Below are 27,757 nucleotides of genomic sequence, written 5' to 3'. Positions count from 1 at the left end.
TTGCATGTCGTCACTGGGTGTGTCCCTCACCCCAAATCTACAAATAATTTTCCTTGTGCTGCAAGGTGACCGATTGGTTAGCACATCTGTCTCACAGTTCTGAGGACAGGGGGTTGTTTGTTTATATGTGCCTTGCGATTGGCTGGCGACCAGTTCAGGGTGTACACCGCTTTTCGCCAGAAGATAGCTGGGTGGATGAATGTTACTGGTGTTCAAATATCTAAACTGTCTCCCTTGTCAACTCTGTCCCTATGTCTGTCCCATAAAACCCTTCTCTGTCCGGCTCCATTTTCAATAAACATCAGAATAATTTAAATATTTTAAAGTAAGCAGAGGGAGCATTTCAAACTCTCCTGTTGCACAGCAAAACTTCATTTACTGTATGTAATTGTGTACTGTATACTGAGTAGCTTAAAAAATATTCTCTAGTCAGGTTATGTAGTCTAATCAGTCAGGTCAAACCAACATTAGAAATAATGGGTGCTAACTTGCTGTAATTAAATTACTTGATTGTAATTAAATTACTTCACACACACTGAAACTTTAGAGCATAAATTCAACAGAATCCTGGCATGTTTACGTACAACTGTTAGTGCGAGCACTACCTTGCTAGGCTACATAACGTTTTGGTGGCTGCTTGTGAGCCGTATCATATTAAAAGTACGGGAACATATATCAAGCAATCCTTGAACGAACGTCTTCTCCCGAGCACCGGTGGCCACCACACGTTTTCCCCCATTTTGTTCTTTTCTGACCAACACAAAACACGCGCGCTCCATTGTTGTGGAGCGCGCGTGACCGTGGCCGTGGTAACGAGTGTATCCGGTCGCGTTTCATTTGACAAAGCCCAGTGATAGTAAAAGATGCGACAAGGCTAAAAATATACTAGCTTTTGGATTCAAATATACTGTATACAACGACGATGTGGCGTAAATCTCTTTTGCGGAGCCGATCAGTGACGTCATTGATCGGATCCGCGAATTATGACATTAAAGCCGATACCGATCAAGCCGATCAGATCGGTGTAAAGTCTAATCTTTGCAGGCCGGCCACTCCTGGGAAGGTTCATCACTGTTCCAACATTCTCCATGTGAGGATAATGGCATCTCCCTATGGTTCGCTGGAATCCTAAAGCTTTAGAAATAACTTTTTATTTTATTTAACCCTTTCCAAACTGATAGATGTCAATTACTTTATTTCTCAATTGGTCTGTAACTTTGTTGGATGATGTGATTTTGTTGCAGGTTTTTTTTTAGATCTTTTGTCCCACTAGATTTTGTCGGGACAGGTTCCTTTTCAGTGATTTCTTGATTGAACAGGTCTGGAGGTCTGGATTTCTTGTCATAGAGGGGCATTTTTGGAGAGTGTCGGGAGATGGGAGCATGCTGTGACAACGCGAGAGATTGTGTGATTTCCGAAGACGAAAAACATGGCGGCGCCCCTTGCACAGTCTTGAAAAAAACAGCTACTACAAGATAAAATTTCTCTTTTCACGTCTTTTTCAACGGCGGATGGTCGCTTCGTTCCTTCCTTTTTTCCTTCGCCAGCTTTGCTAGCAGTGGTAACTTACAGAAAGCCACTAGCTATCCCCGCAGCTGCGTCAACACCAGCTGGTCTCGCCATGGAGGATCCGAGTCAACGTGTCGAGCTGCCGCTGAAGAGGAAAAAAGCTGATTCTTCCACCTCAACTGAGGATTTGCTTGATTCGACAGAGATACAGACGAGTGTCCTCTTTTCAATCGACAAGAAATTGTCAATTGGACTTGATTTGCTTTGCCAGGAGATCACCAAACTCACAAAGAGCTTGGAATTCACGCAACAACAAGTGAATAAGCTAAGATTAGATAATACTGCACTTCGATCAAACGTGATGTCAATGTTAGCAGAACTACAAACTCTTAGACTGGAATATAAACTCATGAAAGAAACTACGTTGGACATTCAATCAAGAAGCATGGATGACAACCTAATTTTTTCAGGCATTCCAGACAATGTTCCGGAAGGACCTGAGGTGCAGATTAAAAAGTATATGATGTGCGTGGTCAAGATACAGCAAGACACAGTCGACAAGATTACTTTTCACTGTGTCCACCGATTGGGAGGCCCTTGTCCAGGAAACCAACCACGTCCCATCATTGCAAAGTTTGAACACTTTCAGCAAAACGTGTTTGCAAAATCCAAAGGTCGGGAGTTTAAAGGGACTTCGTTTGGAATGAATGACCAGTTCCCCAAGGAGATTAATGAGAGGCGTAGAGTTTTGTACCCGTTGATGAAGGAGTTCCGCGACAAAGGTAAACGAGCGTGGTTAGTTGTCGACAAGTTATATGTCGACGGCCAGCTGTTTCGTGATGCCAACGTCACGGCCTTGCTCTTCTAGATAAGTCCTACTTTTGATCTGTTCCCGTTATGAATTATCAAAAATGTATTGTATTTTGTTTCATTCTTTCCACTTTTGCTTAGATAAACAAAAACTGAATCACACATTCCACCAGCATGAATCCTCACTCCTATCACTCTGCTTTCCTGCTCTGCTTGCTTCCACACACACTAAACGCACAAGTTGCTCAAAACTCTTTTTGCGCACCACAAACCACCACCACACACCATATTATCCCCTTGTCACTGTTTGTTTCCTATGTTCAGTGTTTGCCCGTTACCCTTCGATGTACCCTGGCTTTGCAGTACTCAAATATATAATCTCTATCACCCTCTAAATAACATTTGTCAACACAATAACAAAAAAATCTCCCGAAAACTGTCAAAAACAACAACAACAACAACAACAACAAAGAATGCATAGCACCAAATCTATTTAAAATTATCATACATACACCCATTATATGTCTTGGAATGTCAATGGCATTCGATCACAGGTAAAGAGAATTAAGATTATGGATTATAACACTAAATTTAAAACAAACCTCCTCCTATTACAAGAAACGCACCTTACTAAATCAGAAGAAAAATGCCTCATTGACTCTAATTTCACTCAGGTTATCTCGGCCTTTTATAACTGTAGACAAAGAGGAGTCTCAATACTAGTCCAGAAAAGACTTTTTACAATAAATAGTACAGTAGCAGATCCAGAAGGCCGATTATATATTTATACAGGCTACAATATTTAACAAGCTTTATACAATTGTCAATGTATACGCTCCAATTAAAGATGATCCAGCCTTTTTTCACATGCTCTTTTCACACTTATTAAACTTGTCAGCCACTTCTACATTATGGAAGGTGATTCTAACCTTACACTAAATCTCCCAATAGATCGCTCAAATCTAAAAAATAGTAATCAGCCACAATGCTCCAATCTACTAGAGCAGTATATGGATGACTTTGGTCTTGTTGACATATGGAGGCTGAAAAACCGTACAAAAAGAGAATACACATTTTTCTCATCAGTTCAACGCTGTTTCTCTAGAATAGATTTCTTTCTTTCAAACAATTCGGCAGCTCAAAGAATTACTCCCAAAATACATCCAATCATCATCAGCGATCACTCACCGATTTCTCTCAATCTAAAAGTTAAATCAAATTTGGGACCCCCACCAACATGGCGCTTCAACACGTCCCTATTGAAGGAACCAGATTTCTACGATTCCCCAACGCTATCCCCAACTCTGTTGTGGGAAAGCGGAAAAGCTGTTTTGAGAGGTTGAATCATATCATATTCCTCGTATAAGAAAAAACAAGAACTAAAATTGGAAAATGAAATTGAGGAAAAAATTAAACACCTCACAGAAGAATATAGTTAATCCGATAGATACGCTTAGAAACCAACTTCAAAAGGCAAAACATCAGCTAGATGTTATCTTCTCAAAAAGAACAGATTTTCTACAACAACAGTTAAGATACACTAACTTTGAGTACAATAATAAATCGGGAAATTTCCTTGCGAACCAACTTCAACGCAATAAAGAAAAATCATGAATGACAGCCATTCAAGATTCAAACGGCAACTGTACGCAGTCACCGTTAGAAATAAATGAAATCTTTTAAAATTTTTATTGCAGCTTATATGCATCTTTGAACAACCCAGATAGAAAAGAAATGTAAACTTTTATTAAGGATCTAAACATCCATCCATCCATTTACTGAGCCGCTTCTCCTCACTAGGGTCGCGGGCGTGCTGGAGCATATCCCAGCTATCATCGGGCAGGAGGCAGGGTACACCCTGAACTGGTTGCCAGCCAATCACAGGTCACATACAAAAAACAACCATTCGCACTCACGTTCACACCTGCGGGCAATTTAGAGTTGTCACTTCACCTACCACGCATGTTTTTGGGATGTGGGAGGAAACCAGCATGCCCAGAGAAAACCCTCGCAGGCACGGGAAGAACATGCAAACTCCACACAGGCGGGGCTGGGGATTGAACCCCGGTTCTCAGAACTGTGAGGCAGACGCTCTAACCAGTCATACACCGCGACGCAAGATCTAAACATCCCTCAATTAAATACAGAAAGACAGCCTTGATGTTTCTTTCACCATCACAGAATTACATAACGCATTAAAAAATATGCAACCGGGACGGGTGCCTGGCCCGGACGGAATCCCTGTTGAATTCATTAAACATTTTTTGCCAATACTAGCGCCTCTATTTTTCAGAACAGTCAATGAGATAAAGATAGAATTAGTAGCTATATGAACACAGCTTCAATTAAGTTATTACTAAAGACAGGTAAAGACCCCACTCTCCTGGCGAATTATTGGCCCTTATCACTGATTAATCTAGATATCAAGATTATCCCCCTCTTTGAGCCATCACCTTATCGTGGTGGAGGGGTTTGTGTGTCCCAATGATCCTAGGAGCTAAGTTGTCTGGGGCTTTATGCCCCTGGCATGGTCATCCATGGCAAACAGGTCCTAGGTGAGGGACCAGACAAAGCACGGCTCAAAGACCCCTTATGATGATGACAAAAAATGGACTCAGGTTTCCATTGCCTGGACGCAGGTCACCGGGGCCCCCCTCTGTAGTCAGGCCTGGAGGCGGGGCTCAAAGGCGAGCGCCTTGTGGCCGGGCCTGCACCCATGGGGCCCGGCCAGGCACAGCCCGAAAGGGTAACGTGGGTCCCCTTTCCCATGGGCTCACCACCTGTGGGAGTGTTCATAGGGGTCGGGTGCAGTGTGAGCTGGGCGGTGGCCGAAGGGGGGGACCTTGGCGATCCGATCCCTGGCGACAGAAGCTGGCTCTGGAAGAACGTGGAATGCCACCTCTCTGGTAGGGAAGGAGCCCGAGCTGGTGTGTGAGGTCGAGAAGGTCCGACTAGATATAGTCGGACTCTCCTCCATGCACAGCTTGTGCTCTGGTACCAGTCCTCTCGAGAGGGGTTGGACACTCTTCCACTCTGGAGTTGCCCACGGTGAGAGGCGCCGAGCAGGTGTGGGTATACTTGTTGCCCCCCGGCTTGGCGCCTATACGTTGGGGTTCACCCCGGTGGAGGAGAGGGTAGCCTCCCTCCGCCTTCCGGTGGGGTAACGGGTCCTGACTGTTGTTGGTGCCTATGCACCAAACAGCAGTTCAGAGTACCCACCCTTTTTGGAGTCCTTGGAGGGGTTGCTGGGTAGCGCTCCCGCTCGGGACTCCATTGTTCTGCTGGGGGACTTCAATGCTCACGTGGGCAATGACAATGAGACCTGGAAGGGTGTGATTGGGAGGAACGCCCCACCCCCCGACAGAACCCGAGCAGTGTTCTGTTATTGGACTTCTGTGCTCATCACGGATTGTCCATAACGAACACCATGTTCAAGCATAAGGGACACCAACTGAAGAAGGAGTCCTATTAGGCCTTTTTGGCCTGTGGGACTCCTGAGGCAGCTGGTGGGTACCGGCTGGCCAAACGGAATCCAACTCTGGTGGTCACTGAAGCAAAAACTTGGGCATGGGAGGAGTTCGGTGAGGCCATGGAAAAAGACTTCCGGACGGCTTCGAGAAAATTCTGGTCCACCATCCGGCGTCTCAGGAGGGGGAAGCAGTGCACCATCAACACTGTGTATAGTGGGGATGGGGCGCTGCTGACCTCGACTCGGGACGTTGTGAGCCGGTGGGGAGAATACTTCGAAGACCTCCTCAATTCCACCGACACGCCTTCCCATGGGGGAGCAGAGTCTGGGTTCTATGAAGCGGGCTCTCCTATCTCTGGGGTTGAGGTCACCGAGGTGGTTAAAAAGCTCCTCGGTGTCAAGGACCCGGGGGTGGATGAGATTCGCCCGGAGTTCCTCAAGGCTCTGGATGTTGTAGGGCTGTCATGGTTGACACGCCTCTGCAACATCGCGTGGACATCGGAGACAGTGCCTCTGGATTGGCAGACTGGGGTGATGGTCCCCCTTTTTAAGAAAGGTGATCGGAGTGTGTGTTCCAACTACAGGGGGATCACATTCCTCAGCCTCCCTGGTAAGGTCTATTCAGGGGTGCTGGTAAGGAGGGTCCATCGGGAAGTTGAATCTCAGATTCAGGAGGGGCAGTGTGGTTTTCGTCCTGGCCGTGGAACAGTGGAGCAGCTCTACACTCTTGACAGGGTCCTCGAGGGTGCGTGGGGGGGGGGGGGGGGTCTCCTGTGAGGGGTGCTTTGGTACTATGGGGTACCGAACCCCCTGATACAGGCTGTTCGGTTTCTGTACGACCGGAGTCAGAGTTTGGTCCGCATATCCGGCAGGAAGTCGGACTCGTTTCTGGTGAGGGTTGGACTCCGCCAAGGCTGCCCTTTGTCCTCGATTCTGTTCATAACTTTTATGGACAGAATTTCAAGGCGCAGCCGAGGCGTAGAGGGGGTCCGCTTTGGTGGCCTCAGTATTGCATCTCTGCTTTTTGCAGATGATGTGGTTCTGTTGGCTTCATCAAGCCATGACCTCCAACTCTCACTGGAGCAGTTCGTAATGTGAAGCGGCTGGGATGAGAATCAGCACCTCCAAATCTGAGACAATGGTCCTCAGTCGGAAAAGGGTGGCGTGCCCTCTCCAGCCGCCGCGGTGCGGCCACAGCAATTACAGGACACTTCTGTCAGTCTTTGTGCATGTAAAACTGTATCAATTCACTTGTATGTATCCGCAGGCACACACCCCTTGGACTCTTTCACTGGGTGTTGGGTCACGCACTTACTGCAACAAATAACTCATGAATATGCAAATCGCTTGTGTATCCCCTCACTTATACTCTCGTCCTGTATAGTTTTATAATTCACGTATTTAATGCCACCACACTTCAGTTGTACAGTCGGGTTCACGACCCTTGTCCTGCATGCTTCTTCTCCTGTCATTGTCCTGTTCTATCTTGTCCTGTCCTTCCCTCACAGGGTGTAGCACTACAGCCCCCTGCAACACTCATATTTAATGTTTCATTGTTGTAGATAATGTAATGATTTACTTCTCTCAAACTGTTTACAATTAGTGCTTTGTCTTTGTTTCTCTCTCCCTTCTGGAAACTTTGTTCCGTTCGACTGATCAAGTCTGATTGTCAAATAAAGCTCAATTATAATACCACAGCAGAAGCTTAAAAATGCCAATGTGACAGTAAAACGGTTCCGGCATAAAAGGGATACAGATTTTCCATTCTGCTTGACCTAACAGCTGAACAGGACAACATAAAAAAAAAAGGTCTGGAGGTAATCAGGCTTGAGTGTGATCAGTGAAAATTACCCAAAAATAGTGATTAACCACAATCAATTCATTATTTAACAAAGGGGTAATTACTTTTCACAGAGGGCTCGGTGACTTTGAATAGTTTTTCCTTCATAAATTAAATCACCATTGTTTTAAATTCACTCTGGTTATATTTGTCTGATGTTTACCCATGTTTCATCTTAAAGTGTCGGAACTATACAAAAATATAATAATTGGAGAAGCGGGCCAATACATTTCACGGCATTGTCTCTATGAGGTGTTTATGGGTTTGATGTGTTTTGCAGGAAGTGAATGAAAATTCCTTAAAAAGGTTGAATGGCTATTTGGAAAATCTCCAGAAAACTGGTTCACGTTCAGTTCAGCCAATGAAGCTCACCTTTTATGTGAGAGACACAAAGGACAGCAGTGACGTGCAGCAAGATCTCCTCACTTCAGGTACAGGTTTCATAAAGTAATATTAAACAAACTATCCATTTGTTGTGTTACTATAGAAGCTTTAATCATTCTTACTTGGTTTAAGGTTTCCGTTCGGTGAGCTTTGTCCTGCATACGAACGATATCCTGAGCACAGTGACGAATGTGTTAAAGTCCTGCAGTCTGTCCATGGAACACATAAAAGGACTTAAAGCAGTCGCTAAAGCTCCCCAAAGTCCAGCTGAAGCCGCCATTCCTTTCTACAGACCCATCAAGTGGGATAAGAGCTACTACACCTTCACTGGCTTCAGAGACCCTGAGGAGGAGCTGCAGCAGGCCACGAGAGTTGAGCCTACTCTCAAGTTAGTAACACTGTACTGCCGCTTCACGATGTAGACCTTTATGGACAATTGGGGTTACTTATTTAATTGACGGTACACACATAATTGTGTCTGTGGACTTCCTATATAGCCATCAATTGTGAAATTAAATAACCAATGAAGTATTTTGTTCGCTGGGTATTTCCACATGTGTCTGTTAGGGAGCTGTTCTAAACTTTATCATGTAGCAGTTTGGCTTATTTACATGATGATCACCCCATACTGAGTTTCTCCATTCATAATTTGGCAATCTGCCACTTTCAAGCTATTGCCAGGCTACACTGTCTGAAAAACTATCATTCCAATGACAAAAGATAAGCAGAACTGTCTTGAGTTTTGTTGGATGCTCAAATTAGCATTGGCTGCCAGCGTTGGCTTGTGATAAGCGTCATATACAGATGCTGTGCTACTTACGAACAAGTTACGTTCCAGAAGGATGTTTCCTGTATCTTGAACTGTTTGTAAGTCATTATTTGAAAATGTTTCTTTTGTAATGATCATTTTTAGTTTTGATATAATTATTATTAACTGCCATCATGTTTTTCTAGTTGTCTGTGTTGTTTGTTGAAATGCTGGTCAAAACAGTTACCGTAATTTCTCATGTATAATGTGCATTTGTTTACCCCCACAAATGATCAAGTCAATAGTGCGCATTATACATAGGTATAGGAGAAAATGAAAAAGACTTACACATTTTATAAATGTATGCTGCCATCTAGAGGTTATGAAAAAGCTGTACACTTTCATTCCACTATGCCACCGCCCCCTAGAGGTTATGAAAAAGTTGTACACTTTCATTCTAGTATGCCACCTAGAGGTTATGAAAAAGGTGTAGACTACACTTTCTTTCCAATATGACATATGACTGCATATATGTACAATTGTGCTCATAAGTTTACATACCCGGGCAGAAGTTTTGAAATTTTTATTTTTTTTTTTAAATACAACTGATGACTGAACAACAACCATCATTAATTTATTTATGGTTATATTTTGTTTAATGATAATGCTTTTCTGAAATGCTTGACAGTTTAATTTGAATCCCATTAAAATAAAATTAAATGTATTTCGCCTGGTCCTTCATGTTTTCCTAAAAGAATTGTACACATCTTACAAATTCTGCCTGGGTAATCAAACATATAAGCACAACTGTGTGTTTTCTCATGTACTAAATAAAAGTAGGGCTGTGAATTTAAATAAAAATAAATTATTATGTCTTCAAATAAAGTGCTTAACTTCAGAATAATTCAAAATGCAGCTAATACTTGTTTTGATCATATGGGTAGAAGCAAAATCATGCATTGTAAAAATGCATTATACATAGGTAGAAGGGTTTTCCAAAATTCTGAGGTCAACTTTGGGGGTGCGCATTATACATGGGCGCGCATTATACACGAGAAATTACGGTACATTAGTGATTTCCAACCTTTATAGAGCCAAGGCACATATTTTATCATTGAAAAATCTCACGGCACACCAACAAACAAAAATGTCACAAAAAGTGGATACATTAATTACTGTATGTACTTCCTCCCATCGAATAGAAGAGCATTTATTGGTTCTGTCTGTCACTATGCCTCACTGGCATAAATAGATGAAAAAATACATTGTTTCTTATAAATAAATAAATACATTGTTTCTTATAATAAAAAAATAATTTTTTGAGCAATTACGTAAAACTTTATTATTTCCCACAGCACACCTGAAGAGCGCTCACGGCACACTAATGTGCCCCCGGCACACTGGTTGGAAATCACTGCATTAGTGTACAGTTCTTAATACTAAAACATATTTTACTATTAAATAGTGTACTATAATAGTAAAACATTTTCCTTTGTGGGTTTCTTCAACATCTGAGCAGTCTTTTGAGGTAGAAGGCACTGGTCTGAAGAATTTGTCCAAGGAAGCTTACACCATTTTTCGTTTCTACTCATTTTAAATAAGACTGTAGCACGGGACAGACTTTAACAGCTGTTGAAACATTTGAGAATCTCTCAGTGTTAGGGTCCTGATTGTGTGTCCAAATGTTTGTAACTTCACTGTTCGTAAATAGGGTAGCATACTTACTGTACAACAGCTCTTTGAAGTTGTTGACATTGTCAGGTTTGGGGGCTATTCCCCACATACACAGATCCTCATACTAATTGACAACTGTGATTATGTAGCTTGGTGATAAAGTGCTGACATTGTGAGGTACAAAATACAATTCATGCTGTCTTAGCGGTGGCTTGCATGCTCTTTGCACGTCACACGCTTTTTTAGATTTGGGGCTCAACGTGCAATGAGGAGAAACCAGAGCAATTCTATGTTGGTGACTGACCACCAACAATGAGATTTTTAGCATAAACTTCAATCTAAATGCACATAATATGAATTTATGTTCATCTTTTCTTTGTCAGCATGTGGTTTCAAAACAACGAATCAGAGGCTACAAAGAAGCTCAATAATAGTCTTCCTCGGAGAGAAGAACTCAAACGGTTGAAGAAGGAACTGTGCCACAAGTTTGACCTGCCTGACATCAGGTACACTCATCATTTCTGTGGAACTGTAACTCCAGCAAACAAACACATGAAAACATCAAAGATCTTCTGACTTGTAAAAACTTTTAAAATAGATAGCTAGATCGAGAGAGGTGGGGGACTCGAGTCACATGACTTGACTGAAGTTAGACTTGAGTCGGCAATTTTAGGACTTGTGACTTGCTTGGGTAAAACTGACTCCACTTGACTTGGACTCAGTATTAAGAAACTCAACTTTGACTTGAGGTACATTAATGACAAGTGTTCTGTTTATAGTTGAAATATGCATTTTCAACAGAGGGTGCCATTTAAAAAAAAATTAAAAAAAGATTTTTGTCATTCACACAAAATTGGCAAGCCACTGCATGCCATGATGCGCAGTGCAGAAGCCACTGAAACACATACTTTAATCATGGAAGGAGCTCTGAAGATCATTGAATTCGGATTCAATGATTATTATTTTTTGATAAAAGCGGGAAAAATAGAATGACAAGTTTGCAATGCAAAGATACTGTAGGAGATGTCCACAAAGTCAATCTCACTGTATGCGACGGAATGAGTGTACGTCATCAGCCCACAAAACGTTTATAGGGTGCGTTGCGATGTAACATGAGCTCTAATTTGCAGGTGGCAGCGCAGTTGGGGAGTGGCCCACAGATGCTCTCAGCTTCAGAGTCTGAATCGACTGTCTATGCAGAATCCAGAGGCTATGCTCAACCTTCAAGGTAAAAACTGTCATTGGATCCATGATCAGCTGACTGTATTTAATATTTTTTAATCACTCTTTCTGTTTGCACAATGGACATCATAGCATGGGATGAAATTCATGTCTACTGTGGGTACGGAAAGAATTTAGACCCCCTTAAATTTTTCACTCTTTTTTTTGTATTGCACCCAGTTGCTAAAATCATATAAGTATTTTTCTTTCTCCATTAATGTACACACAGCACCCCATATTGACAGAAAAAAAACTGAGTTGTTGAAATTTTTGCAGATTTAGTCAAAAAGAAAAACTGAAATATCACACAGCCGTAAGTATTCAGACAATTTGCTCAGTATTTAGTAGAAGCACCCTTTTGCGCTAATACAGCCGTGAGTCTTTTTGGGAATGAGTCAACAAGTTTTTCACACCTGGATTTGTGGATCCTCTGCCATTCCTCCTTGCAGATCCTCTCCAGTTCTGTCAGGTTGGATGGTGAACATTGGTGGACAGCCATTTTCAGGTCTCTCCAGAGATGCTCAATTGGGTTTAAGTCAGGGCTCTTCAGTCAGTTGGGCCATTCAAAAACAGTCACGGAGTTGTTCTGAAGCCTCTCCTTCGGTGTTTTAGCTGTGTGCTTAGGGTCGTTGCCTTTTTTAAGTTGAACCTTCGGCCCAGTCTGAGGTTCTGAGCACTCTGGAGAAGGTTTTCGTCCAGGATATCGCTGTACTTGGCCGAATTCATTTTTTCTTCGATTGCAACCAGTCTCCCTGTCCCTGCAGCTGAAAAACACACCCACAGCATGATGCTGCCACCACCATGTCAGAATCAGAATCAGAATCATCTTTATTTGCCAAGTATGTCCAAAACACACAAGGAATTTGTCTCCGGTAGTTGGAGCCGCTCTAGTACAACAGACAGTCAATTTACAGAACTCTTTGGAGACATAGAGACATTGACAAAAAACAATTTTGCAAAAAGATGCAGAGTCCTCTAGCACTTAGAGCAGTTCGAATGACTAATATTGCAATAGTCCGGTGCAATGACCATTGTGCAAAGGGCGCTGAGACTTCAAGGAGTGTATGCGGTTTAAAGTGACGAGAAGTGCGATCATCTGGGACGATGTTGGTTGTGCAAATGTTACAGATACTCCTCAATCAGTGTGCAAATGGAGCAGATGCTACTCTGGCACGAGTGGCCAGTATATGCAAATAGTGCAGCATGGCGAGACAACTACAGTGAGTGCACGAGTAATACATAATTGGCCCCACAGAAATGTGACAACGAACTCAAGTCAAAACATTTCCAGCTTGTTGTAATGGAATTATAGGTTAGGTGTTTAAGAAGTTGATCGCAAGAGGGAAGAAGCTGTTGGAATGTCTGCTAGTTCTAGTTTGCGTTGATCGGTAGCGCCTACCTGAGGGAAGGAGCTGAAAGAGCTGGTGATCGGGGTGCGGAGGGTCCGAGAGGATTTTGCACGCCCTTGTCTTAGTTCTGGCAGCGTGCAAGTCCTCAATGGTGGGTAGGGGGGTACAGACAATCCTTTCAGCAGTTTTGATTGTCCGTTGCAGTCGGAGTTTATCCTTTTTTGTAGCAGCACCAAACCAGACTGTGATGGAAGAACACAGGACTGATTCGATGACCGCTCTGTAGAACTGTCTCAGCAGCTCCGGTGGAAGGCCGTGCTTTCTCAGAAGCCGCAGGAAGTACATCCTCTGCTGGGCCTTTTTGAGGACGGAGTTGATGTTGGTCGCCCACTTCAGGTCCTGAGAGATTGTAATTCCCAGGAACTTGAAGGATGACACAAGGCAGCTGGACAACGTGAGGGCAGCTGTGGCGAAGGATGCCTGCTGAAGTCCATGATCATCTCAACAATCTTGAGCGTGTTCAGCTCCAGGTTGTGTCGGCCGCACCACAGCTCCAGCCGCTCCGCTTCTTGTTGATATGCAGACTCGTCACCGTCCTCGATGAGGCCGATGACAGTGGTGTCATCTGCAAACTTCAGGAGCTTGACAGTCTGGTTCGCTGAGGTGCAGTCGTTCGTGTAGAGAGAGAAGAGCAGCGGAGAGAGGACACAACCTTGGGGCACCCCAGTGCTGATGCTGCGTGTGGATGAGGTGGCCTCCCCCAGCCTGACCTGCTGTGTCCTGCCCGTCAGAAAGCTGTAAATCCACTGGCAGATGGCAGGTGAGACGCTGAGCTGGAGAAGCTTGGTTGAAAGGAGTTCAGGGATGATGGTGTTGAACGCTGAGCTGAAGTCCACGAACAGGATCCTCGCGTAGGTCCCTGCACTGTCGAGGTGTTCTAGGATGAAGTGCAGTCCCATGTTGACTGCATCATCCGCAGACCTGTTCGCTTGGTAGGCAAACTGCAGGGGGTCCAGCAGGGGACCTGTGACACTCTTGAGGTGTTCCAGCACGAGATGTTCGAAGGACTTCATGACCACAGATGTCAAAGCGACAGGCCTGTCGTCATTCAGACCAGAGATTCGCAGGTTTCTTGGGGACTAGAATGATGGTGGAGCGTTTGAAACAGGATGGAACTTCGCACATTTCCAAAGATCTGTTGAAGATCTGAGACTTGGACTGTATTGCACAGGTGATGAGTGCCTAGTTTTCTCCACACATGCCACTTAAAATTAAGGCCAACAATTTCTGTCTTGGTCTCATCAGATTATTTCTCTCCATCTTTGAGTCCTTCAGGTGTTTTTTTTTTAGCAAACTCCATGCGGGCTTTCATGTGTCTTGCACTGTGAAGAGACTTCCGTCAAGCTACTCTGCCATAAAGCCCCGACTCGTGGAGGGCTGCAGTGATGGTTGACCCTCTAGAACTTTCTCCCATCTCCCGACTGCATCGCTGGAGCTCAGTCACAGTGATCTTTGGGTTCTTCTTTACCTCTCTCACCCAGATTCTTCTCCCCCAATTGCTCAGTTTGGCCAGACGGCCCGCTCTGGGAAGGGTTCTGATCGTCCAAAACGTCTTCCATTTCAGGATTATGGAGGCCACTGTGCTCTTAGGAACCTTAAGTGCAGCAGAATTTTTTTGGGAACGTTGGCCAGATCTGTGCCTTGCCACAATTTTGTCTCTGAGCTCCTCAGGCAGTTCCTTTGACCTCAGGATTCTCATTTGGTCTGACATGCACTGTGAGCTGTAAGGTCTTATATAGACAGGTGTGTGGCTTTCCTAATCAAGTCCAATCAGTATAATCAAACACAGCTGGACTACAATGAAGGTATAGAACCATCACAAGGATGATCAGAAGAAATAGACAGCACCCGAGTTAAATATGAGTGTCACAGCAAAGGGTCTGAATACTTATGGTTGTGTGATATTTCAGTTTTTCTTTTTTAATAAATCAGCAAACATTTCAACAATTATGGTTTTTCTTCTGTCAATATGGTGTGCTGTGTGTACATTAATGAGGAAAAAATGAACTTAAATTATTTTAACCAATGGCTGCAATATAACAAAGAGTGAAAAATTTAAGGGGGTCTGAAAACTTTCCATACCCACTGTATGTCTGCTACTAAGATATGTAAAGGTTGTGCTGTATTAAGGTCTTTATGGTATGTATGAATGTCACACTAACCTACAATCATAATGTCAAGTTGAGATATGCCATGCTGACAGACCAAAAAGACTAAGCGCTGTAATTAAAGCAAAGTTGCTTCAAGAATGTATTAGTTTTAGGATGTACACACTTATTCTGCATTTTTATCCACCTGGGTGGATGTAGCTTTACTTCTGTGAGCATTCTTCGTTAGACTGCAAACCAATTGCGAGTAAACCAATTGCACTTCTGCTGGTTGCAGCAAAGTAGTGCACTCCATTTCGTCCGTACAGAATTGTCTTTGGAACTAATCCTCCGTTATCTGCTGGGGAGAAAAAAAATCACCCTTTTGTAGTTTTTGTTGTGCTCAGGCTTGAGTCATGTCTAACAGAAAAATAACCTGAGCAGTAATTTTTACACTGGCAAAAAATGCTGAAGAAGCTACTAAAATCCTCACACTAATAGCAAGTCATACAATCCGGTTGTTCAAAATGTTGTTATTTTAACCACTGGTTAGCCCCTAACCACCGGTTAAATTCTTAACCCGCCGTTAGCTAACCAACCATATGCGTTGTTCAAAACATGGTTAGTCACGTCGTTAGTTAATGGCAGCGTCAAAGTTAACCATGTGGTTGACGTCACTGGTCAGCGCCAATATATCCCACAATTCCTCATTTTGTTGACTTCCGGTTTAGCGAAAAAACTGTTATGAGCAGACCCGGACCATTTCACTCAAATGTTGGTTTAACTGTAACATAGTATACAGCATATGTGTCAAACTCAAGGCCCGGGGGCCAGGTCCGGCCCGCCACATCATTTTATGTGGCCCGCGAAAGCAATCCATCCATCCATTTTCTGAGCCGCTTCTCCTCACTAGGGTCGCGGGCGTGCTGGAGCCTATCCCAGCTATCATCGGGCAGGAGGCGGGGTACAACTGAACTGGTTGCCAGCCAATCGCAGGGCACATACAAACACACAACCATTCACACTCATTCACACCTACGGGCAATTTAGAGTCTCCAATTCATGCATGTTTTTGGGATGTTGGAGGAAACCGGAGTGCCCGGAGAACACCCACGCAAGCACGGGGAGAACATGCAAACTCCCCCCAGGCGGGGCCGGGGATTGGACCCCGGTCCTCGGAACTGTGAGGCTGACGCTCTAACCAGTCCGTGCCCCCCGAAAGCAAATCATTTGCTTGAAATGCCATGATTCTTGCTCAAATCTGGCCAAACAATTTTAATTGTCATATGTAATAAATATAATAATAAAGTTGTGATACTGCAACCATATTTTTGTTACCAACACCCTTTTTACAGTTCAATAACTTTAATCATAGTTGAACAAGTTGAACTTTAATGAATGACTTCATTAAAGTCCCATGTCTTGAGATAATACACACCAAGTTTGAAGTGAATCGTTAGCCGCGAACGCCATCTCGAGAGTTAACCACACCGTTAGAATGTTAGCGGAGGTCCTTAGGTGTGTTAACTTTAACGTCAAGTTAACAGCCGGTTAAAGTTAACAGAGTTGTGGACAACAAGATAACGGAACCGTTAAAGTTAGTCTGTTATGGCTACTTAACCAGTGGTTAAAAAATAACCGAGTTTTGAGCAACCGTGCCCTGTTTTGTCAAGTAACTCTGCGACTAAATACTAAAAAAAAAAGTAATTATGATATTCTTAAAAAAAAACAAAAAAAAAAACAGCAAAGATACTCTTAACATTTCTCGCAGGAGAAAGAGCCACATTGTCACTGAATTTAAGTATCTGGGAGTTGTTTTGGTTTCTACAGCGTCTTTTAAGAGGTAAACTACAACACTAAAATTGCACTTGTATAATTTCAAACAATGAGAGCTTCTCTGATTGATGCCTTGACCTTCCTGCATTCAATGATTCTCTCAGACATTGACTACTCTTGCTGGTTGTTTACTGGAGCAACGTATCTTAAACCTGTGGTGTCCCTGTACAAAAAAGGCCTTGAAAACCTGCTCAGTTTTAAAAACTTCAAAATTGCTTGGACGATATACAAAGCTTTACACGGACTGGCACCATCACCACTAGATGGCTTCATCAAGCAGAAATGTAATGGTGCTTCAAAGATGCAAAACACCGGCACAATCTCTTGAGGCAATTGTGAACAACCTTTTAGGCCACAGGTGTCAAACTCAAGACCCGAGGGCTAGAGCCGGCCCGCCATATCATTTCATGTCTGCCTTGTCATTTCCTGTGACCCGCGTAAGCAAATCTCTGCATCTACTTGATGTTCTTCTGGACCAAAATTTTAAATTGTCTTTACTTTTAATGACATTGAGAACTTGCAAGCATTTTCAAATAAGAAAGTTAGGAGTGAAAGGCAAATGCGTTAGCATTGTGCAAGTTCTCGCACTTAAAAAGATGAGAGAGACCTGTAATTTTCATCATATGTATACCTCACCTATGAGAGACAAAATGAGGAAAAAAATCCAAAAAATCACATTGTCTGATTTTTAAAGAATTGATTAGCAAATTATGGTCATTCAGTTTCCAACACTGCACATAGTCTCATTCTGCACTATTTCATTGATTGAGTTCACAAATTCAAAGGCATAGTTTTTACTTCGGCAGCTTTCTGGTATACTTACATACTTTGCCATGTGATCGTGGATTTGTTTAACTGACAGCATGGATGCATTGATTTTGACAGCAAGTAAAGTAGCGTAAGTAAACGTGAAAGGATAACGTGAAATTGCACCTAGTGAAAAACAGCCCATCTAGCCTACCTCACATTTAATCTCTTAGCAGACTATTCTAGTTTCTTGTGATCAGTCCATACTAAAAATGGAGCATGTGCCCCCTCTAGCCAGTGCCTCCACTCCACCAAAGCCACCTTGACTGCCAGCAGTTCACGGTCACCAATATCATAATTTCTCTTGGGTGGGGTCAGTTTTTTGGAGAGATGAGCACAAGGATGTAATTTACCATCCTTGAGATATTTACCGGCATCAGACGCATCGACTTCTACCACAAACTGCTGTTTGAGATCTGGCAAAGTGAGGATGGGAGCGGAGGTAAAGCTTAATTTAAGTTTCTGAAAAGCTGCCTGACAAAGCAGGTTCCATACAAAAGGTCTGTGTGGTGAGGTAAGATCATGCAAAGGCGAGGCTATAGAACTTAAATTTCTAATGAACCTTCTGTAGAAATTAGCGAACCCTAAGAACCTTTGTACGTCTTTGCGTGACGTGGGAGTGGACCAATTAGTCACGGCATCAACTTTCCAAGGGTCCATTTTGATTTCACCTGGAGCCAGCACGAACCCCAGAAAAGAAACGGACGCCTTGTGGAACTCACATATCTCAGCCTTAGACATATAGCTCATTCTGCAATAACTGCTGCAATACAGAGCGGACATGAATGATGTGAGTCTCCTCATCCGGGGAGAATATCAAAATATCGTCCAAATATACAAAAACCTACACATTCAAGATGTCATGCAGGAAATCATTGACAAAGTTCTGGAAAACAGCTGGAGCGTTAGTTACTCCAAAAGGCATCACCAAATACTCATAATGTCACGTTGGTGTGTTGAATGCTGTTTTCCATTCATCCCCCTCCCTTATCCTGACGAGAAGATACGCATTTCTTGAATCTAGTTAGGTGAAAACCTTGGCTCCCTCCAGGAACTCAAAAGGCGGTGGAGATGAGAGGAAGAGGGTTCCTGTTTTTCACCGTTATGTCGTTGAGACCCCGGTAATCGATACAGGGTCGCAGAATCTTGTCCTTCTTGTCCACAAAGAAAAATCCGGCTCCCGCAGGGGATGAAGATGGGCGAATAATCCCATCTGCCAGTGATTCATCCACATACTCCTTCATAGCCTTGTGTTCCGGCCCTGAAAGAGAGAACAACCTCCCTCGTGGAGGTGTGGTTCCAGGCAGCAAGTCAACAGCACAGTCATAAGGTCTGTGGGGTGGAAGGGATTTGGCCTTGGACTTGGAAAAAACGTCTTTAACGTCCTGGTAACAGGTGGGCACTTGAGACAAGTCAGGATCCCCAGATGGGGTCTGTGGATTGTCATTTGAAACATACCCCTGAACCTCACAGGCTTGAAACAGTTCTGGGCGCAATTGCTGCCCCATAACATAACCTGCCCAGAGGACCAGTCAATGTGGGGGTTATGAAATTTCAACCATGGGTTCCCTAAAAAATAAGTCATGATTCATGGAGTCAAAAACATGAAAACTAATGTGTTCCGAGTGAGAATCAGGAAATGTCAATGTGAGTGTTTGGGTGCGGTGAGTGACCTTGCCCATAAAACCTCCGTCTGCAGCATAGGTGTTGCGGTGACGTTTTATTTGAAAGGTTCTAAGGTGCATCCTTCTAACGAGGAGGGAGTTGAGTAACTTTGCATCATAACCAGAGTCAATTCATACAGGTGTATGAACTACTTGATCAGGAGAGCATAGTGTCACTTTAGGAAGAACCTGGGTAGGGTCTTCCTTAATGAAATTTAGACTCACTGCTCCCGCCCTTGCTACCTTGACGTGACAGTTGCTCACGGACTGACCCAACTGCCCGCAATAGAAACACCGCCCTTCCCTCAGGGGAGAGACGGAAACTGCCCAGTTGCATGGGTTCATCCGTGGTGACGCGAAACACACACCCATGACAACAATTTTGTTTCTGGTGTCCTTTGCCAGCTCTTTGGTCTTGGCCATAGTGGACTGGAGTGTGACTGTTTGAGGTTGTGGACAAGTGTATTTTATTATGATAACGAGTTCAAACAGGTGCCATTAATACAGGTAATGAGTGGAGGACAGAGGAGCCTCTTAAAGAAGAAGTTACAGGTCCGTGAGCGAGCGCCAGAAATCTTGCTTGTTTGTAGGTGACCAAATACTTATTTTCCACCATAATTTGCTAATAAATTATTTAAAAATCAGACACTGTGATTGTACGCTAAGACGACTAGGTTTAGTCCGAGCGAGACAGCGAGCTAAACTCTGGAACAGATGATGCCAGGCATGTCCATCCATCCATCCATCCATTTTCTGAGCCGCTTCTCCTCACTAGGGTCGCGGGCGTGCTGGACCCCATCCCAGCTGTCATCGGGCAGGAGGCGGGGTACACCCTCAACTGGTTGCCAGCCAATCGCAGGGCACATACAAACAAACAACCATTCGCACTCACATACACCTACGGGCAATTTCGAGTCTCCAATTAATGCATATTTTTGGCATGCATTAATTGTGTTCTCCCCGTGCCTGCGTGGCACGGGGAGCTCACAAACTGGCTCTAAGCGCACATTTACACATGAAATCACCCAACAAACAATATATGACACAGTACATATAGGCGTCGCCTCTGCAGGAGTTGAACAACTTCACGCTGTGTGCATTGGCTTCGACACGATCGCTTTTTCTTTTCTTTTTTGTTTTATTCTCTCCTGTGACGTGAATATGTCCCAAGAGTTCCTCACACTTTACCTCTAAACCGGATGCGCCGAAATAAAAGTCTGCATGTACAAATGGACTTAAACCTGCCTGAAGGGCAGGACAGTGATTTTCCGGATTTTATTTCTCATTTTGTCTCTCATAGCAGAGGTATACCTATGATGAAAATTACAGACCTCTCTCATCTTTTTAAGTGGGAGAACATGCACAATTGGTGCATACTTTTTTGCCTCACTGTGTGTGTGTGTGTGTGTGTGTGTGTGTGTATATATATATATATATATTATAAAAAGTGGCAGGAGAAGATGCACCACCAAAAGAGATGACCGTGGGCTTCAGCGGAGCATCAAATGGGGGGACGATTGAAGAATCTAGCAGAGAACCAGAAAGAGTGGAATGAGGCGGGAGTCGCAACTTCAAAAACCACCTCATTCAGCCGCAACCGGGAGAAAGGTTTGGAGGAAGACTGGTGAAGAACAGAAGCCAAGCTGCTTGAGGTCCAGTGTGAAATATCCACAGTCAGTCATGATTTGGGGTGCAAAGTCCAGTGCAGGTGGTGGTAAACTCTGCTTTCTTAAATCCAAGGTCACCGCAACAGTCTACCAGAATGTTTTGGGGGACTTGATGATTCCTTCTGCTGAGGATCTGTATGGGGATGCAGATTTCATCTTCCAGCAAGACCTGGCCTCTGTCCATACAGCCAGAACCATCAAAACCTAGTTTGATGCCCATGCCATCACAGTGCTTGACGGGCCAGCCAACTCGCCAGATCTAAACCCCATTGAGAATCTAACGGTTATTCTCAAGAGGAAAATGAGGGTCACCAGACCCAAAAACAAAGAAGAACTGACAGCAAACATCAAGGAAATGTGGGCTTCCGTAACTCCCAGGCAATACAAGAGGCCGATTGCCTCAATGCCACGGCGCATCGAGGCAGTGATTAAAGCAAACTGATTCCCAACCAAATATTGATTAACATCTCATTTTGAAAGTACCATATTTTGATTGATTTTAATGCGACCCTCATTTTATTTTCTACAAAAACTGAGAAGTAAACGGTGATTTCTTCACAGTATTCTAATTTTTGAAATTCCTGATATTGTGGGTTTTATGAGCTCGAAGCCCAAATTATGTAAAAATAACCAAATCAATATTTTAAATTGTGGGCCCTGAATTTATAATCTATGCAGGTTTACGTTTTTGAATGGAATTATGGAAATAAATAAACTTTTCCATGATATTACATTTTTTGGGGAAAGGGTCTATATATATATATATATATAAAATCTCTTGGTGCCAAGGCACTGTGTTGAAGTGAGGACAAGAACTTCATTTAATTTAGCCATCGCCTTGTCTGTTATAAAAGAAAAAAAAAATGGACTTTTTAAGGACAATTATAAACCTTGTTTGAGGGGTATGAAGTACTTGCAGAATGTTTCTCTCTTTCTTTCTTTCTTTCTCTCTTTCTTCAGGGTAACACTGTACTGTAATGGGATGTTGCAATACAAAACGTGCGAACACATGATAGTGAACCAACTCATTCAAGCTCATCTCCAGGTCACACGGTTGTGTTTGCTGACCAATCGGGGATGAACGCCTCTGGGCATGTCATGCTGGGAACGACGGATGTTCATCATCAGTGGAGCAAAGTAATGCACTTCCTGTACATCTCCTTTGAGACCGCGTTTGGGTCCCCTCACAGTCCTCACCTGCTCCACTTGTGTTCCTCCCAGCTGTTGGAGCAGCTTCCGGGCTTCCGTGTCCTGCATCAGCAGACGGAGTGGCTCAAGGAGAGGATCAGTCTTCTCCTGGGTGGGACTCAAGTCGCTCACGCGGAGAGACTGGGACCGGTCGAGGCCATTACGGAGCTCTACGGCACCCTTAATAACTTCCACAATAATCTGATATCACAGAGGCTATGTCTACACCCCAGAAGCCTTGAGGGGCTCAACATGATACTGGAGAAGTACACGGTCTCATTTGTTTTTGTTTTTTTCACCTTTGTTCAGTTTGGCTTGGACCTACTCGATTAAGAAGATGTCTCTTGTATCATTCACAGGGGCCGGTCTAGTCCTGGTCTTCATGAGATGGGCCACTTCATCATACCTACCAATTGCGACCTGCTCAAGCTGCAGGCATTCCTCCAGAGCCACGCACCCAGTGCCAGACAACGCTCTCAAAATAGAAAACTGTAAGTCACATACACCCACCTTCCATGGGGGTCAAAATATTGGAAACACCTCTCTCTGCATGATTTCCAGTTACATATAAATAGAGGAGGGCTCATTTTGGTTCATTAGCGTTGCTAACGCCCAACTTGTTTGTCTATGTGCAGGCTGCAGGCAGAAGAGGAGGCTGTGATGAAGCTCTGTCTCCAGAGTCTTTCTCTGCAGGGTCTTTCCAAGGAGCCCAGTGTCACCTCCAGCCAGATAATTCTTTGCTGTAAAAGGTTGTTGGGCCAGCGTTCGCCCCTCATGCTGGGCCTCCATGTTTGCGTTTCCCATTTCTACTCGGTTACGCAGGACGGAGACCTTTGTATCCCCTGGGACTGGAAAGGTTGAACCCGACAAGGTTTAGTCAGTCCACAAGGTACCTTTCACATGGCAGTTTATTAATGTGAACCTACATCTGTTGCTTTTCAACAAATGGTCAGGCAATTCACAATGACCTGAATGATGAATTATTCAGTAGCTGATATTTAATAACTGATGAATCATTGAATAGGAAACACTTTATTCTTTGCTGAACAACACCAAAAGGAGGAGCCATGTTAATGTTGAAACTGTAACTATTGAGAAAATGGCCATTACTGCAATACAGTATTTGGGAAACATGAAGACTTGGCCAGTAGTCTAATGTAAATTCAATTTCAACCCCCCCGAGTCAGCTGGGATAGGCTGTAGCACCCCCGCAACCCGATTGAGAATAAGCGATACGTAAAATTAATGAATGAATAAAAGTTGCCATTTTCAATGTATCTGTTGTTTGGGACTACCCTATGGGTCTTTTTCTTTTACTCAGCAACCACTTCTGTCAAATGTCCATCCATCCATTTTCCTCCGCTCATCCGAGGTCGTGTCGCGGGGGCAGTAGCTTTAGCAGGGACGCCCGGACTTCCCTCTCCCCAGCTCTTCCGGGGCGAACCCGAGGCGTTCCCACGCCAGCCGAGAGACCTGGGGCCTCATGTACAAAGACTTAACGTGGATTTCCTCCTAAAACACAGCGTACGCTCAAATCCAGAAAACGAAAACTCATGCATCCAAGCACATTTCCTTCGTACATTCCAATCAACGTGGAAATGAGCGCACATGTTGGAGTAGCCGACTCCTCCCTCCTCCTTTTGATTACTTATTAAAAAGCATGTTTTCTTTTTTAGGAGAAGAGGGGTAAATTATGTCAACTTAAACACATTTGAATCATGTGCAACTGATGCACATGTACAAATGAAGTAAATTCAAATGACTTTTTTTTTTTTTTTTTTTTTTTCAGTGCATGTGCTGGAGTCAGTTGAAATCAAATGTTGCCGGTCGTGAATTGTTCATCAGTGCTAATTATTCATGTGTCTCTGATGTGCAGATTTATGAGAACAGTTTCCCAGCATCACCTCAAAGTGTCGCCAAAGCACCAAACGCTGCAGAAACGTGCGTACGCCAGCCACGCAGTTGGCGTGAGGGACCGCACATTTCCACGGTCATGTCACTCTGAACTTTATCGTGAAAAAGAACGGACACCACCTTTTTGTGCGTACGTACCTTTTGTAAATGAGGCCCCAGGTCTCTACAGCGTGTCCTGGGTCGTCCCAGGGGTCTCCTCCCGGTGGGACATGACCGCAACACCTCACCAGGGGGGCATCCTAATCATTTTGCAGCTAAATTGGACCCCGTTGAGCCTTTTTGAAATGTGATTTATCAAAACAACTATAATAAAGTCATGGCATGTGCATTAGAGCCAGCAGGCCTCAAGTCGAGAGGATCGGGGTTCAAATCTTGTCTCAGGTCGTCCCATGTGGAGTTTGCATGTTCTCCTCCTCCCAAGCTGTGAATGGTCGTTTCACGTTCCCTGTGATTGGCGACAGTCCAGGGTGTTTACTCAAATATTCTTTAGCAACACGGTCAGTTATTCATTCAACTATCTTTATTTTGATGGTTGCCGTTTGCAGTGTAGAACTGTACTGCATCACAAGAGATGTCTCATAATTTGGTTACCTCAATTTGCTACGAGTCAAAAATATTCGTAACAGCTATGCAGTCTTGGCCATAGTGGAGTTTGGAGTGTGACTGCTTGAGGGTGTGGACAGGTGTCTTTTATACTGATGCATTCAAACAGGTGCCATTAACTCATTCACTGCCAGCCTTGCCAGTTAACATGGATATTTGACTTCTAAAGCCGTCAATGGCAGTGAATGTGTTAATACAGGTAACGAGTGGAGGACACAGGAGCCTCTTACAGAAGTTACAGGTCTGTAAAAGCCAGAAATCTTGTTTGTAGGTGACCAAATACTTATTTTCTAATAAATTCTTGAAAAATCTGATGCGATTTTCTGGGGGGGGGTTGGGTTTCTCATTTTGTCTCTCACAGGTGAGGTATACCTATGATGCCGATTACAGGCCTCTCTCATCTTTTTAGGTGGGAGAACTTGCACAATTGGTGACGGACTTAATACTTTTTTGCCCCACTGTAAATACCACACTTTCCACTGACTGAAAAAGTTGACGCAATAATTAAACATGGGGACAGAGTAACACTATAAAACGCACATACTATAGTAAATAAAATTTTATTTTTGTGATTCAGACCTACAGGCAAAATGAATTAAAAATAAGAATGACCTTGGTGTGCCTCAGTCAACAGTCACATTTTAATTTCAATAACTGCTCCTGATGCTGAGGGAAGAAGCATAATAAATATCAAGGCTCCTCAGAATGCGTGTCTGTGGTCTAATGGTCAACATCAATACGGAGGCTCATTTACGCTGGACTTGTGTGAACGACGAGGGAAGCTGGATTGGATGGACGGATTTCTTGCGGGATTCCGGTGACACCCTCTGGACCGCTGTGGGCAGCAGTTGGTTGCGTTTGATGATCTGCAAGGCCAGCTGAGTATTCCCTGAAGACATGGACACAGATGATCAGTTTTGAGGCCTAACTCATGTACTGAACTAGCATGCTGTGTGCAATGGTTTGGCGATGGCCTGACCATAAATGAAGTTCCTCGCCTCACTTTAACTGTTCCTCGTCACCAAGGTGGTAGTAACCCAGCATATTCACAGTCACCTATTTGTGTATTATTATTATTTTTTTAATAGATATATACATATACACCTTTGCTGATTTTGTGCTCAGACCAAAGCCATGTTTAATATAAAAATACTACTTGGCACCATCTGATTGCACCTTAGTGCCTAGCAACTGTGTTGCATTGAAGGAGGAGCTTAATTTAGCTGCCGTCTTGTGGCATCGCCATACAATGGTGCTTTGAAATGAGTTTAATTCGTTCCTAGGTCATGCTCATCACTCAAAACACTCCTTTCTCAACCCCCCCCCCCACATTAAAATTAATGGAAATACTATTAATCTGTTAGAGCAAAAAAATAAATAAATTGCAATGATTCTTTAATGAGGAAAAATAGCACTAATATCATATAGAGATGGGTGTCATCTAGTGGCGGGCGAAAGATTGAAAGCTTCACGACTTCAATGACGGTGACATCTGGTGGACAACTGGAGCCATAGCAACCACTAAAGAGCACGACTGAAGCACTGGCACCGTTTCCCATGACAGCAAGAAAAGTTCAGAAAAGTCTGCATGGTCATTCAAGTGTTTTGTTCATCCATCCATCCATTTTCTGAGCCGCTTCTCCTCACTGGGGTCGCGGGAGTGCTGGAGCCTATCCCAGCTGTCATCGGGCAGGAGGCGGGGTACACCCTGAACTGGTTGCCAGCCAATCGCAGGGCACATAGACACAAACAACCATTCGCACTCACAGTCATGCCTCCGGGCAATTTAGAGTCTCCAATTCATGCATGTTTTTGGGATGTGGGAGGAAACCGGAGTGCCCGGAGAAAACCCACGCAGGCACGGGGAGAACATGCAAACTCCACACAGGTGGGGACGGGGATTGAACCCCGCACCTCAGAACCGTGAGGCTGACGCTCGAACCAGTCGTCCACCGTGCCGCGTGTTTTGTTCATTCATACCAAATAATGATTATATCGTCATGACAATAAAATATGCAGATGCTCTCCCCTATACTCTAAAACACATTTCGGATTAACCCAAAGAATAAATGCTAATTCTGTTAAATGTTGGTTAAGGGTTTATTTAAAGCATTGAGCTTTATTTAAAAACTGTACTAAAAGTCCCTAACAGGATTAGAGATCCTTCCTACTTTGCAAATGATCAAGGGTGTGTGAATTCAGAAACAGTGTTCTTTGTGTGTGTGGTGTTTTTAAGGAAAACCTTTCAAAGATAATGGTCTGTCATTTGGGGACTTGGTCTGGTTGACTTGCCAAAATACTCTCACTCTCCAAATCTCTATCTCCTCAGAACCTCATTTTGAAGCATAATGATGCATCTTATAGAACTAGTATGGCGCCAAAGCACTCAAATCTGTCAAGCCTGTCAAGCTGCCATTGGCTCAGAATGCGTGGAAACGCCATGAGCCAATGGAAAATCTTCGAAGCATCTTCACTCTCTGTGACACGCCCACAGCGTCTGCAAGCTTCTTGACCATTTTGAAGCCTGATTTTACATACTTTGCAATATTTCTATCCATTCAGTCATTGTCCATCTTATTAACAACTCTTCTCTGTGATGTGTCAAATTTACAAGAGATTTGTTTCCCCTCCTGTTTGGTCGCACTTTAAAAGCAGTGGTTCCCTACCATGGCTTTGTGAAATGGCCATTTGGTACCAGGCTGCACAGATTCATTTTGTGTGTGTGTGTGTGTGTGTGTAGCGGAGCAAGAGATGGGGCACCCTGGTAGCGGCACCAAAACGCAGATTAGCAGTTTTGCATCACGAGTAACGCAGTGGGAAAAATATAACAGTCGCTCTACAAGTGCACTGACTTGTCCTGTTAGTGAGGACAAAGCATACTAGTACATGAACTTTAAGATGAATATCAAGGTGATGGAACAAATGCT

General features: G+C 43.7%; 2 protein-coding genes across 8 annotated transcripts in view; one reads left to right on the top strand and one right to left on the bottom strand.

The window, feature by feature from the left end:
- tcaim (T cell activation inhibitor, mitochondrial) overlaps nt 1–25,137 on the top strand; it is a 29,905-nt gene extending 4,768 nt beyond the window's left edge. For 3 of the 4 annotated variants that reach the window (XM_061673661.1, XM_061673659.1, XM_061673658.1), the window contains 8 exons: nt 7,909–8,059; nt 8,145–8,400; nt 10,818–10,940; nt 11,565–11,662; nt 22,171–22,262; nt 22,347–22,579; nt 22,673–22,804; nt 22,949–24,067. In XM_061673661.1, coding sequence (XP_061529645.1) covers nt 7,909–8,059; nt 8,145–8,400; nt 10,818–10,940; nt 11,565–11,662; nt 22,171–22,262; nt 22,347–22,579; nt 22,673–22,804; nt 22,949–23,174 — 1,311 coding nt within the window. In that variant the 3' untranslated portion in view covers nt 23,175–24,067. Of the gene's footprint in view, nt 1–7,908; nt 8,060–8,144; nt 8,401–10,817; nt 10,941–11,564; nt 11,663–22,170; nt 22,263–22,346; nt 22,580–22,672; nt 22,805–22,948; nt 24,068–24,189 lie in introns of those variants that run through there. The other variant, XM_061673660.1, reaches the window with a different exon arrangement.
- A 237-nt stretch (nt 25,138–25,374) lies between these two features.
- cnot10 (CCR4-NOT transcription complex, subunit 10) overlaps nt 25,375–27,757 on the bottom strand; it is a 49,698-nt gene continuing 47,315 nt past the window's right edge. For all 4 annotated transcript variants that reach the window (XM_061673656.1, XM_061673653.1, XM_061673654.1 and 1 more), the window contains one exon: nt 25,375–25,719. In XM_061673656.1, coding sequence (XP_061529640.1) covers nt 25,577–25,719 — 143 coding nt within the window. In that variant the 3' untranslated portion in view covers nt 25,375–25,576. The remainder of the gene's footprint in view (nt 25,720–27,757) is intronic.

This window comes from Phycodurus eques, chromosome 4, assembly GCF_024500275.1.
Source record: "Phycodurus eques isolate BA_2022a chromosome 4, UOR_Pequ_1.1, whole genome shotgun sequence".
NCBI lineage: Eukaryota > Metazoa > Chordata > Actinopteri > Syngnathiformes > Syngnathidae > Phycodurus > Phycodurus eques.
Note: the sequence above shows the minus strand (reverse complement) of the source record. Positions and strands in the feature narration are given on the sequence as shown.